General features: G+C 36.0%; 1 protein-coding gene across 3 annotated transcripts in view; it reads right to left on the bottom strand.

Annotated features, from left to right (window-relative positions):
• smtna (smoothelin a) overlaps positions 1-14,213 on the bottom strand; it is a 14,632-nt gene continuing 419 nt past the window's right edge. For 2 of the 3 annotated variants that reach the window (XM_062030938.1, XM_062030937.1), the window contains 7 exons: positions 13,942-14,132; positions 10,307-10,382; positions 10,084-10,227; positions 9,980-10,010; positions 3,354-3,468; positions 3,126-3,277; positions 1-3,056 (listed from right to left, as the gene is read on the bottom strand). In XM_062030938.1, coding sequence (XP_061886922.1) covers positions 2,909-3,056; positions 3,126-3,277; positions 3,354-3,468; positions 9,980-10,010; positions 10,084-10,227; positions 10,307-10,382; positions 13,942-14,031 — 756 coding nt within the window. In that variant the 5' untranslated portion in view covers positions 14,032-14,132 and the 3' untranslated portion in view covers positions 1-2,908. Of the gene's footprint in view, positions 3,057-3,125; positions 3,278-3,353; positions 3,469-9,979; positions 10,011-10,083; positions 10,228-10,306; positions 10,383-13,941; positions 14,157-14,213 lie in introns of all 3 variants that reach the window. The other variant, XM_062030936.1, reaches the window with a different exon arrangement.

Raw genomic sequence — 14,213 nt, forward strand, 5'->3', positions numbered from 1 at the left:
GGTACATCATTTTGCCTGTGGGAAAAAATATCCTCGTTTGAACTTTTGATCAACTTAAAACTATTTGATACTGGAAAAATTAATGCAATAATTAATAATAAATGTATCAAATTGATCAGCAAAATTAACTCGGGAGCAGAATATAATAATCTTTAAACTACGTAACAAAATTAATGCAACAGTTTGTGCGGTTTATTTGTTTAATATCTTAAAATGAGGAAGTCAAGATTACTGGCGACAATGAGCATGTTGTGCATGATACTGATAAAGCGAGTCACACGCCTCACTGTTCGAGAATAACTGATATATGCACACACTTTTTTTATCGTATCATATTTATAACAATGTTTTATCAAAGGTTTCCCCATTAAAGTACACAGAATATAAAACATTCATTATAGTTTGATGCCTTTGTCTTGTTTTCAAATACATTTCAATTAGGGATGTCCGATAATGGCTTTTTGCAGATATCCGATATTCCGATATTGTCCAACTCTTTAATTACCGATACCGATATCAACCGATACCGATATCAACCGATATATGCAGTCGTGGAATTAACACATTATTATGCCTAATTTGGACAACCATGTATGGTGAAGATAAGGTACTTTTTAAAAAATAATAATAAAATAAGATAACTAAATTAAAAACATTTTCTTGAATAAAAAAAAAAGTAAAACAATATAAAAACAGTTACATAGAAACTAGTAATTAATGAAAATGAGTAAAATAAACTGTTAAAGGTTAGTACTATTAGTGGACCAGCAGCACGCACAATCATGTGTGCTTACAGACTGTATCCCTTGCAGACTGTATTGATATATATTGATATATAATGTAGGAACCAGAATATTGATAACAGAAAAAAATGGGGGGAGTTAGGTTTTTTGGGTTGGTGCACTAATTGTAAGTGTATCTTGTGTTTTTTATGTTGATTTAATAAAATAAAAAAATAAAAAAATAAAAAAACCGATACAGATAATAAAAAACCGATACCGATAATTTCCGATATTACATTTTTACGCATTTATCGGCCGATAATATCGGCCTGCCGATATTATCGGACATCCCTAATTTCAATGTATTAAAGGCTCACATATGCACACCCGTTGCCAGATTTAGGAAACCCTCCAAGGTTTCTCATTGTCCCATTGGGTGGAGTTTTTCCTTGCCCTGATGTGGGATCTGAGCCGAGGATGTCGTTGTGGCTTGTGCAGCCCTTTGAGACACTCCTGATTAAGGGCTATATAAGTAAACATTGATTGATTGATTGAATAAAACAAGAAGTATATTTTCCCCATTTTTGAGAAAGCTCCAAGGAGCCACATGCAGGTTGCCCACCCCGTACTATACCAACATATTTAAGACGTATTAATGGTTGATAAATGCACACAGTGAATCAGTTCTTCTTTTACCTGTTATATTTAGGAAAATATTGTATTAAATGTTTTCACTCGCTGTCTATAGCAGGGGTCACCAACCTTTTTGAAACCAAGAGCTACTTCTTGGGTAGTGATTAATGCGAAGGGCTACCAGTTTGATACACACTTAAATAAATTGCCAGAAATAGCCAATTTGCTCAATTTACCTTTAACTCTATGTTATTATTAATAATTAATGATATTTACACTTAATTGAACGGTTTAAAAGAGGAGAAAACAGGAAAAAAATGACAATTAAATTTTGAAACATAGTTTATCTTCAATTTCGACTCTTTAAAATTCAAAATTCAACCGAAAAAAAGAAGAGAAAAACTAGCTAATTCGAATCTTTTGGAAACATTTTTAAAAAGAATTTATGGAACATCATTAGTAATTTTTCCTGATTAAGATTAATTTTAGAATTTTGATGACATGTTTTAAATAGGTTAAAATCCAATCTGCACTTTGTTAGAATATATAACAAATTGGACCAAGCTATATTTCTAACAAAGACAAATCATTATTTCTTCTAGATTTTCCAGGACAAAAATTTTAAAAGAAATTCAAAAGACTTTGAAATAAGATTTAAATTTGATTCCACAGATTTTCTAGATTTGCCAGAATATTTTAATTTTATTTTAATCATAAGTTTGAATAAATATTTCACAAATATTCTTCGTCAAAAAAACAGAAGCTAAAATGAAAAATTAAATTAAAATGTATTCATTATTCTTTACAATAAAAAAAGATAAAATTACTTGAACATTGATTTAAATTGTCAGGAAAGAAGAGGAAGGAATTTAAAAGGTAAAAAGGTATATGTGTTTAAAAATCCTAAAATCATTTTTAAGGTTGTATTTTTTCTCTAAAATTGTCTTTCTGAAAGTTAAAAAAAGCAAAGTAAAAAAATAAATGAATTTATTTAAGCAAGTGAAGACCAAGTCTTTAAAATATTTTCTTGGATTTTCAAATTCTATTTGAGTTTTGTCTCTCTTAGAATTAAAAATGTTGGGCAAAGCGAGACCAGCTTGCTAGTAAATAAATACAATTTAAAAAATAGAGGCAGCTCACTGGTAAGTGCTGCTATTTGAGCTATTTTTAGAACAGGTCAGCGGGCTACTCATGTGGTCCTTACGGGCTACCTGGTGCCCGCGGGCACCGCGTTGGTGACCCCTGGTCTCTAGAATAGCAATTAGTCATTACAAGTGTCTAATATGTTGGAAAGCAACATATTAGAAATAGCACAATAATAAACATATATAGTTGAATCACATCTAGTGCCATCTAGTGGTCAAAGGAGACACATGCAGCTCATCTGGCTATTCCCTTGGCGTCTCTGGGTTGAAAATGGTGCTGATGAGAGCACGACTCCGCCTTCATTAGAGCACCACACACGTCACCTGAGATCATTTACCTTCTAATGCTGCATAACGCCAGTAAATACGTTGGTGTGATCTTCACCTCGCACCTGGCTTCTTCACGTCCTACGCACGCTTTTTGGTTTTCACCAGGCCTTTTTCCACCAGGCAGCGGTAGAACTCCTGGATGTACGTGTACACGCACTTCCAGTCGGGCTCCTCCATCCGGACCAAGTCGTCCGGGTCCAGCAGAGGCGGGCAGCCCGCCAGCCTCCTGCGCAACGAGAGAACAACACGAGTGGTATCGAACACGAGGACCGGACGGAGACGGCGGGGAGCTCACTCTGCCGTGCTGAACGCCAGCTGGAAGTTGTCCCCGGGCTTGTGCGGGTTCAGGACCGAGTACTCGAAGGCGTCCGGGAAGAAGCGGTGCACCAAGGCGCAGAACGCGATGCCGTCTTTCCAGCTGGAGGAGAAGTTCCGGATGTTCACCCCCTTTCAATTGGATGCGGTAGACAGAAGTGAGCAGAGCAGCACTAGGACACGAGCCAGCAAGAGTGGACATATTGACCTCATATGGTTCGGTTTTGGCCCGGCACCAGTCCAGAAGCATCTGTTTGACATTCTTAGCATTGGGGACTGTGGAGGGGGGACCTCTGGAGCTGGCTTGAGCAGGACCTGCCTTGCTGAGGACAGAAGAAATAGACGCCATACCCCAATAAGTCAACGAGCCTGTTTTTATATGGAAAAAGGAGACATTTGCCTCGGTTTTTATAGACACCCAACCCCAATTAATTACCAGGCACGTCTTTTTTTTAAGTAATAATAATGATTAAAAAATGGCCTCTGTTTTAATAAATGCCTGCATGCACCGATTAATCACTTGGGACGTTTTAACTTGAAAAGGAGAAATTTTGGCCGCTGTTTTAATAGATGCCATACCACGATTAATCCCCAGGCATGTTTTATATGAAAAAAGGGGAATTTTGGCCACTGTTTTAGTAGATGCCATACCCCAATTAATATCCAGGCATGTTTTATGTGAGAAAAGGGAACATTTGACCTCAGTTATAATAGACACCATACCCCAATTAATCCCCAGGCATGTTTTATATGAAAAAAGGGGGAATTCTGGCCACAGTTTTAAAAGATGCCATACCCCAATTAATCCCCAGGCATGTTTTATATGAAAAAAGGGGAAATTGTGGCCTCTGTTTTAGTAGATGCCATACCCAAATTAATATCCAGGCATGTTTTGTGTGAGAAAAGGGGAAATTTGACCTGTTATAGTAGACACCATACCCCAATTAATCCCCAGGCATGTTTTATATGAAAAAATTTGAATTTTGGCCACTATTTTAGTAGATGCCATACCCAAATTAATATCCAGGCATGTTTTATGTGAGAAAAGGGGAAATTTGACCTGTTATAACAGACACCATACCCCAATTAATCCCCAGGCATGTTTTATATGAAAAAAGGGGAAATTGTGGCCTCTGTTTTAATATATGCCATACCCCAATTAATCCCCAGGCATGTTTTATGTGAAAAAAATATAATTAAATTTTGGCCACTGTTTCAATAGACGCCATACCCCAATTAATCCCCATGCATGTTTAATATGAAAAAAGGGGAATTTTGGCCACTGTTTTAGTAGATGCCATACCCAAATTAATATCCAGGCATGTTTTATGTGAGAAAAGGGGAAATTTGACCTGTTATAATAGACACCATATCCCAATTAATCCCCAGGCATGTTTTATGTGAAAAATATATAATTAAATTTTGGCCACTGTTTTAATAGACACCATAACCCAATTAATCCCCAGGCATGTTTTATATGAAAAAAGGGGAATTTTGGCCACTGTTTTAGTAGATGCCATACCCAAATTAATATCCAGGCATGTTTTATGTGAGAAAAGGGGACATTTGACCTGTTATAATAGACACCATACCCCAATTAATCCCCAGGTATGTTTTATATGAAAAAAGGGGGAATTTTGGCCACTGTTTTGAAAGATGCCATACCCCAATTAATCCCCAGGCATGTTTTATATGAAAAAATTGATTTTTTAGCCTATGTTTTAATAGACACCATACCCCAATTAATCCCCAAGCATTTTTATATGATAAAATGGGAATTTCTGCGCCGATTTTATTAGCTGCGTACATGCACCAAATAACCCGTTTTTAAATTAAAAAAAGGGGGATTTTTAGCCATCTTTTTAATAGACGCCATACCCCAATTAATCCGCAGGCATGTTATATATGAAAAAAGGGGAAATTTTGGCCTCTGTTTTAATAGATGCCATACCACAATTAATCCCCAGGCATGTTTAATGTGAAAAAAATATAATTAAATTTTGGCCACTGTTTTAATAGACGCCATACCCCAATTAATCCCCAGGCATGTTTTATATGAAAAAAGGGGAATTTTGGCCACTGTTTTAGTAGATGCCATACCCAAATTAATCCCCAGGCATGTTTTATGTGAGAAAATGGAACATTTGACCTCAGTTATAATAGACACCATACCCCAATTAATCCCCAGGCATGTTTTATATGAAAAAAGGGGGAATTTTGGCCACAGTTTTAAAATATGCCATACCCCAATTAATCCCCAGGCATGTTTTATATGAAAAAAGGGGGAATTTTGGCCACTGTTTTAAAAGATGCCATACCCCAATTAATCCCCAGGCATGTTTTATATGAAAAAAGGGGAAATTTTGGCCTCTGTTTTAATAGATGCCATACCACAATTAATCCCCAGGCATGTTTAATGTGAAAAAAATATAATTAAATTTTGGCCACTGTTTTAATAGACGCCATACCCCAATTAATCCCCAGGCATGTTTTATATGAAAAAAGGGGAATTTTGGCCACTGTTTTAGTAGATGCCATACCCAAATTAATCCCCAGGCATGTTTTATGTGAGAAAATGGAACATTTGACCTCAGTTATAATAGACACCATACCCCAATTAATCCCCAGGCATGTTTTATATGAAAAAAGGGGGAATTTTGGCCACAGTTTTAAAATATGCCATACCCCAATTAATCCCCAGGCATGTTTTATATGAAAAAAGGGGGAATTTTGGCCACTGTTTTAAAAGATGCCATACCCCAATTAATCCCCAGGCATGTTTTATATGAAAAAAGGGGAAATTTTGGCCTCTGTTTTAATAGATGCCATACCACAATTAATCCCCCGGCATGTTTAATGTGAAAAAAATATAATTAAATTTTGGCCACTGTTTTAATAGACGCCATACCCCAATTAATCCCCAGGCATGTTTTATATGAAAAAAGGGGAATTTTGGCCACTGTTTTAGTAGATGCCATACCCAAATTAATCCCCAGGCATGTTTTATATGAAAAAAGGGGAATTTTGGCCACTGTTTTAGTAGATGCCATACCCAAATTAATATCCAGGCATGTTTTATGTGAGAAAATGGAACATTTGACCTCAGTTATAATAGACACCATACCCCAATTAATCCCCAGGCATGTTTTATATGAAAAAAGGGGGAATTTTGGCCACAGTTTTAAAATATGCCATACCCCAATTAATTCCCAGGCATGTTTTATATGAAAAAAGGGGAAATTGTGGCCTCTGTTTTAATAGACGCCATACCCCAATTAATCCCCAGGCATGTTTTATGTGAAAAAAGGGGAATTTTGACCACTGTTTTAATAAATGCCATACCCCAATTAATCCCCAGGCATGTTTTATGTGAAAAAAAAGAAGGAACTTTGGCCACTGTTTTAATAGACGACATAACCCAATTAATCCCCAGGCATGTGTTATATGAAAAAAGGGGACTTTTGGCCACTGTTTTAGTAGATGCCATACCCAAATTAATACCCAGGCATGTTTTATGTGAGAAAAGGGGAAATTTTACCTCTCTTTTAATAGACACCATACCCCAATTAATCCCCAGGCATGTTTTGTATGAGGAATGGGGAATTTCGACCACCGTTTTAAAAGATGCCATACCCCAAATAATCCCCAGGCATGTTTCTATATGAAAAAAATGGGAATTTCTGCCTCAACTTTATTAGCTGCCTGCATGCACCAAATAACCACTAGGCACGTTTTTTTTTATTAAAAGAGGGATTTTTTAGCCTATGTTTTAATAGACACCAAACCCCAATTAATCCCCAAGCATTTTTATATGATAAAATGGGAATTTCTGCGCCGATTTTATTAGCTGCATACATGCACCAAATAACCCGCTTTTAAATGAAAAAAAAGGGGGATTTTTAGCCATCTTTTTAATAGACGCCATACCCCAATTAATCCGCAGGCATGTTATATATGAAAAAAGGGGTGAATTTTGGCCTGTTTCAATAGACACCCTACCACAAATACTCTCCAGGCACATTTTTAATGACAAAATGGGAATGTTGGCTTCTGTTTTAATAGACACCATAGCCCATTAGATCACCAGGCTTGCTTGTATATTTAAAAAAGGAGAGTTTTGCCTCCGTTTTAATAGAAACCATGCCCCAAATAACCCCCAGGCATGTTTCTATATGACAAAATGGGAATTTATGCCTCAACTTTATTAACTTGCATGCATCAAACAACCACCAGGCACGTTTTTTTTTTAATTAAAAGAGGGATTTTTTAGCCTATGTTTTAATAGACACCATACCCCAATTAATCCCCAAGCATTTTTATACGATAAAATGGGAATTTCTGCGCCGATTTTATAAGCTGCGTACATGCACCAAATAACCCGTTTTTAAATTTAAAAAAGGGGGATTTTTAGCCATCTTTTTATTAGACGCCATACCCCAATTAATCTGCAGGCATGTTATATATGAAAAAAGGGGTGAATTTTGGCCTGTTTCAATAGACACCCTACCACAAATACTCTCCAGGCACATTTTTAATGACAAAATGGGAATGTTGGCTTCTGTTTTAATAGACACCATAGCCCATTACATCACCAGGCTTGCTTTTATATTTAAAAAAGGAGTGGTTTGCCTCCGTTTTAATAGAAACCATGCCCCAAATAATCCCCAGGCATGTTTCTATATGAAAAAATGGGAATTTATGCCTCAACTTTATTAACTTGCATGCACCAAACAACCACCAGGCATGTTTTTATATTAAAACGGTGGAGTTTTAATAGCCACCAGGGTTTCCCACACATTCATTTATTTGTGGCGGCCCGCCACGAAAGAATTACGTCCGCCACAAATAAATTATTATTTTTTTTTTTTAAATTAAAAAAACATTTTTTTTTTATTTTTTTTTGGTCTTCTCCAGCTTTTCAGACAAATCATATAGTTGATGTAGATGCCCATATCGGCTGTTCAGATTTACTTTACAAAAGAGAAGTGTAGGATACTTCTCTTGTTGCCTTATTTGTATTTGACTTTATTAAATGTATTTATATTAGAAACACAACATGTGTATATAACAAAGGGTGCAAAGTCTGCAGGCAGTAGGAAACACATGGTTAAGTGTAGGGAGTAAAACTGATGGCAGTCTAAAGTTCAAGATTTTTGGAGCTCTTTGTTCAGTGGATCAGATGTTTGATGAAGCTCTGTGTCTATCTACCACCACTACTGTTTTCTGTTTATTTGTTACTGACTGTGGCAGGACACCTCTGCCTCTGTTTCACTTTATGTTGCTGGTAAATAATATGGTTGTAGTAGTAGGCTAAAGTTAAATTATTTAGTATGCACTAATTAAAGGGGCAGAGCTTTGAGACATTTTAGCTTTTATATTTTATAAGATATATTTTTTGTAAGAACCACAATTAATAAATATATTTCAGTGAATAACTTATTGTTAAAATCTGTATATAAATATGTACATAAAGTGTTGTAATTTTTTAGCCTTTTTAGAGAAAATCAAATCATTGTAGTAAATTATGCAAATTACTCGATGATGTCACGGTGACCACACCCATAGCCACGCCCCCACCGCCACAGGTATCTTGGCAGCTTATGGGAAACACTGGCCACCATACCCCAATTAATCATCAGGCACCTTTTAATATTTAAAAATGTATATTTTGGCTTCTGTTAATCACCAGGCACATTTTTTATATGGTTTTTTTAATTTATTTGAGCTATTTTAATAGACGCCATACACCAGGGGTCGGCAACCCAAAATGTTGAAAGAGCCATATTGGACCAAAAATACAAAAACAAATCGGTCTGGAGCCGCAACAAATTAAAAGCCATATTTCATGTGTCATGAGATATAAATTTAATTAAGAGGACTTAAAGGAAACTAAATGACCTCAAATATAGCTACAAATGAGGCATAATGATGCAATATGTACATATCGCTAGCCTAAATAGCATGTTAGCATCGATTAGCTTGCAGTCATGCAGTGACCAAATATGTCTGATTAGCACTCCACACAAGTCAATAACATCAACAAAACTCACCTTTGTGTATTCACGCACAACGTTAAAAGTTGGGTGGACAAAATGAGACAGAAAAAGAAGTGGCATAAAACACGTCCTAGAAAGTCGGAGAAAGTTATACATGGAAACAAACAATACGGTGAGTTCAAGGACCGCCAAAATTAGTAGGACAAAACGGCGCTCGCCAAATACTCGAATCAGTGAAGCATGTTTAATATAAACAGAGTGATTTATAACAATTAGGGAGGTTTGTGTCATGTTTGTCCTCCTACAGAAACCATACTAAAACAAAAAAATATATCTTTTTTTCCCCTCATCTTTTTCCATTCTTCATACATTTTTGAAAAATCTCCAGAGAGCCACTAGGGCGGCGCTAAAGAGCCTCATGCGGCTCTAGAGCCGCGGGTTGCCGACCCCCGCCTTAGAGTCATATAATTGCCAGGTGTGTGAAACAGACTGGTTCATGTGCTTACTTTTACTATGTGTTATTGTCCTTAAAAGTGCCTGCAGAGCACACCTGGCATCTGTAAAGCTGTCAAAACATTTAAACTCGGAACTAAAAAAAATAAAAAAGTTTGTAAAATCGAAAAAATTATTTGAGGAAATGGAAATTCATGACAAAAATATTGTGAAGCGTGTGGTCCCTTGTTGCCAGGCAGAGTTCAAATAGGACCGTGTTAAAAGTGCCTGGAATAAATATTGGCAGTTTACTGAGGAACAGCTATAAGGATTATGTGATGATTGAACACATGACTCTGTATTAAATATAAATCTATGAAAAGAAAGAAACAGGCGTGTGACTCACCCTCCTGCTGTAGTGGAGGCGTCAGGTGGGCCTAATGAAAAAAGTCAAGAATGAAACGTTTAGTCAGGCAGTGGTTCTAAGAAGTGTTAGTCAAAGTGAGTCACAGTTTGTGGTGGACTTCATTGCTGCTCTTCCGGTGCCAGCAACTCCTCCTCTTCCTCCTCCTCCTCCTCCTCCTCCTCCGCTTCTTTTGCCCAGGGCTTGCCTCAAGTCCTGCTGCCGGGACCCTCGCTCCTGCTCCCGCTTGTCTTGAGTAGACATGGAGGAGGATTGTTTTTTTTTTTTTTTCTAAAAGATGTCAATAGACGTGCTGGAGTTAACACCAACCTCTCTTTTTCTTGAGCAGGTCCCTCAACGCAGCACGGATGAGTCTTCGCTCTTCAAAAGTGTCAGCATTGTCCAGCTTAAAACACACAAACGCTTAAAATGGTGTCGAGGGGTTAAATGTTGTCATTAGTTTGAATTTGACTTGATAATATATCCCAGCTGTAATCTGTGATATTTCTAGCAGAATAAATGCTTGTGATATTCATGCCCGCTGGCTGTCTCCTGCTTCTCCCGTGCCTTGTCCTCTGCTAGGCGCGTCCGTCTATGGCCCGCTGCTGGCCCCTCCAGGCCGGCTCTTGGGCTCCCGTTGCTGGCCGGCCTGGCTGCGTGGGGCAGGTGGTTCCTTGTTCCCTGGGCGCCGCACCCGCTGCCTTGGGTTGGGCTCTCTGGGTGGCCTATGGGCCGTACTCTGGTGGTTGTTGTTGTCCCCCTGTCTTATCACCCTCTTGTCCCCGCAATTTTCCCATCTGTCTTCCTTCTTTTCTCTTTCTATCCCCTCCTTCGCCAAATAATAATATAAATCCATTTAATAAAGACAAATACAAATAAGGCAACAGGAGAAGTATCCCACACTTCTCCTGTGTAAAGTAAATCTGTACAGCAGATATGGATCATCTACATCCTGATTTGTCTGAATAGCTGGACAGGAGTAAAAAATAATAATAATTACAATATATGTATATATATATATATATATATATATATATATATATATATATATATATATATATATATATATATATATATATATATATATACACAATACCGTTCAAAAGTTTGGGGTCACATTGAAATGTCCTTATTTTTGAAGGAAAAGCACTGTACTTTTCAATGAAGATAACTTTAAACTAGTCTTAACTTTAAAGAAATACACTCTCTACATTGCTAATGTGGTAAATGACTATTCTGGCTGCAAATGTCTGGTTTTTGGTGCAATATCTACATAGGTGTATAGAGGCCCATTTCCAGCAACTATCACTCCAGTGTTCTAATGGTACAATGTGTTTGCTCATTGGCTCAGAAGGCTAATTGATGATTAGAAAACCCTTGTGCAATCATGTTCACACATCTGAAAACACTTTAGCTCGTTACAGAAGCTACAAAACTGACCATCCTTTGAGCAGATTGAGTTTCTGGAGCATCACATTTGTGGGGTCAATTAAACGCTCAAAATGGCCAGAAAAAGAGAACTTTCATCTGAAACTCGACAGTCTATTCTTGTTCTTAGAAATAAAGGCTATTCCACAAAATTGTTTGGGTGACCCCAAACTTTTGAACGGTAGTATATATATATATATATATATATATATATATATATATATATATATATATATATATATATATATATATATATATATATATATATATATATATATATATATTAGGGCTGGGAATCTTTGGGTGTCCCACGATTCAATTCAGAATTGATTCTTGGGGTCACGATTCGATTCAAAATCGATTTTTTTTCAATTCAACACGATTCTCGATTCAAAAACGATATATATATATATTTTTTTAAATGAAAACAATACACAAAAATACCATAATAATGCAATACAACTTCAAAACCAAACCCAATTTTGGAGTTCTGAACTTGTGAGTTCTTGCAGTGTTAAGTGGTAATATTTCACATTTGTCCCAATTGACTTTATACCCTGATAAACAGCCATATTCAGTGACGACATTATTGATATAGTGTAGAGAGGAGTTAACATGTGACAGGTAGAGAATTATGTCGTCACAATACATCGATAGCTTATTATACTGAGAGCCAATATTTATAACATTAATATTATTTTCACTTCTTATTTTTGCAGCTAAGGGTTCAATAACCAAATTAAATAATAATCCAGATGCAGGACATCCCTGTTTTACTCCTCTTTTTAACGAAAAAGGTTCGGAAATATGATTATTGGTTTTGATTGATGCCATGGGCCTTGTATAAAGCATCTTAATCCATTGTATAAAATTATCTCCAAATCCAAATTTACGTAATGTGCAAAACATAAATGAGCAGTTTATGCGCATCAACAGTACATACTGCTGTGGTATAAGGGAGACTTCTAGCATAGTAAATAACATTAAACAATTTCCTTGTATTGTCTGAAGATTGTCGACCTTCCATGAAGCCAGTTTGGTCAGGATGAATTAATTTTCCTATTACCTTTGATAATCGTGTGGCTAAGATTTTTGCCAAGATTGAAAAGGATTCTCTATTCATGGAATACATAGATTTCAGCAGGATCTACCCCAGTCTGCTGACATGCAAGCAGAGTAGTAGATTTTTGTAAAAAACTTTTATAATTGTAAAGGACAATGTTTTATCAACTGATTGCAATGATGTACATTTGTTTTAACTATTAAATGAACCAAAAATATGACTTATTTTATCTTTGTGAAAATATTGGACACAGTGTGTTGTCAAGCTTATGAGATGCGATGCAAGTGTATTGTTCTTTTTTAATTTTTTTTATAAATGTCTAATGATAATGTCAATGAGGGATTTTTAATCACTGCTATGTTGAAATTGTAACTAATATTGATACTGTTGTTGATAATATTCATTTTTGTTTCACTACTTAAGGTTTGTTCTGTGTGGTGTTTGTGTCTCCTCTCAATTGCTCTGTTTATTGCAGTTCTGAGTGTTGCTGGGTCGGGTTTGGTTTTGGAATTGGATTGCATTGTTATGGTATTGCTGTTTATTGTTTTGTTGGATTGATTAAAAAATAAAAATATAAAAATATATATATTTTTTTAAATAATTTTTTTTTTTAAAAACTACTATTTTTTAAAAATGAGAATCGATTCTGAATCGCACAACGTGAGAATGGCGATTCGAATTCGAATCGATTTTTTCCCAGACCCCTAATATATATATATATATATATAAATATATATATATATATATATATATATATATATATATATATATATATATATATATATATATATATATATATATATATATATATGTGTATATACATTATGTATGTATATGTGTGTGTGTGTGTGTCTACGTATATGAATGTGTGTGTGCGTGTGTGTGTGTGTATTTGGATCTGTATGTGTGTATATTTGGATCACACACACACACACACACACACACACACACACACACACACACACACACACACACAATGCAAAGCAGAAAGTGGGATATCGAACTAAAATATGAAAATAAAATACTACACAATTAGAACAACATTAAAATAGATTTCCATTTGGATTTCTGGCTAACCAGTTTGTTTATTTATATAATCAAAAAACAGGGTTTAGTTGAATTTGCCTCACATCCAAAACGTAAATGTATTTTCATGTTTGTCTTATTATTTACATTATTATTATTGTCCTCTATGTATTCTTATCATTTATTGTTTTCTTCATTAAGCATTGTTATTCTTACTCGTATACAAATGTACTGTTTCCATTTTATTTGCTTTTTTACAGTGCTCAACAAATAAATGCAGTGGTATTTATTTGTTGAGCACTGTTCCTAATATTTGGGATATTTTATTATATAAAGATTATAACCTACGATATCAGATTTAGTTCAATCAAGGCAAATCTGCGCATAAAGGCGGAACTATGGAGACTGCTAAATAGGGTAGCTAATAATGTGCTGTTTGCTCGCTCACCATTTTGTTCAGAACCTCCTCATCCTCAATGGCGGCGAGTCCCTCGCTGGTCACGCACACAACGGCTCCATCTTCAGGTGTGGACTCCATCCCTGAGGCCACTTTTTAAGGTGGATTAATTGGCTTGAATGTATTCAAAAGTGAAGGAGACGACGAGGGAGCAGCAAGTGGTGCATTCCTGGGCTCTCAGTCTGCTTAAGTAAGAAGAATGTAAACTGAAAAGAGAAACATGCTGAACTGTAACTCAGCGACGGGCCGAGTGCTTCAAAAAC

This window comes from Entelurus aequoreus, linkage group LG21 (assembly GCF_033978785.1).
Source record: "Entelurus aequoreus isolate RoL-2023_Sb linkage group LG21, RoL_Eaeq_v1.1, whole genome shotgun sequence".
In the NCBI taxonomy this organism is placed as follows: Eukaryota; Metazoa; Chordata; class Actinopteri; order Syngnathiformes; family Syngnathidae; genus Entelurus; species Entelurus aequoreus.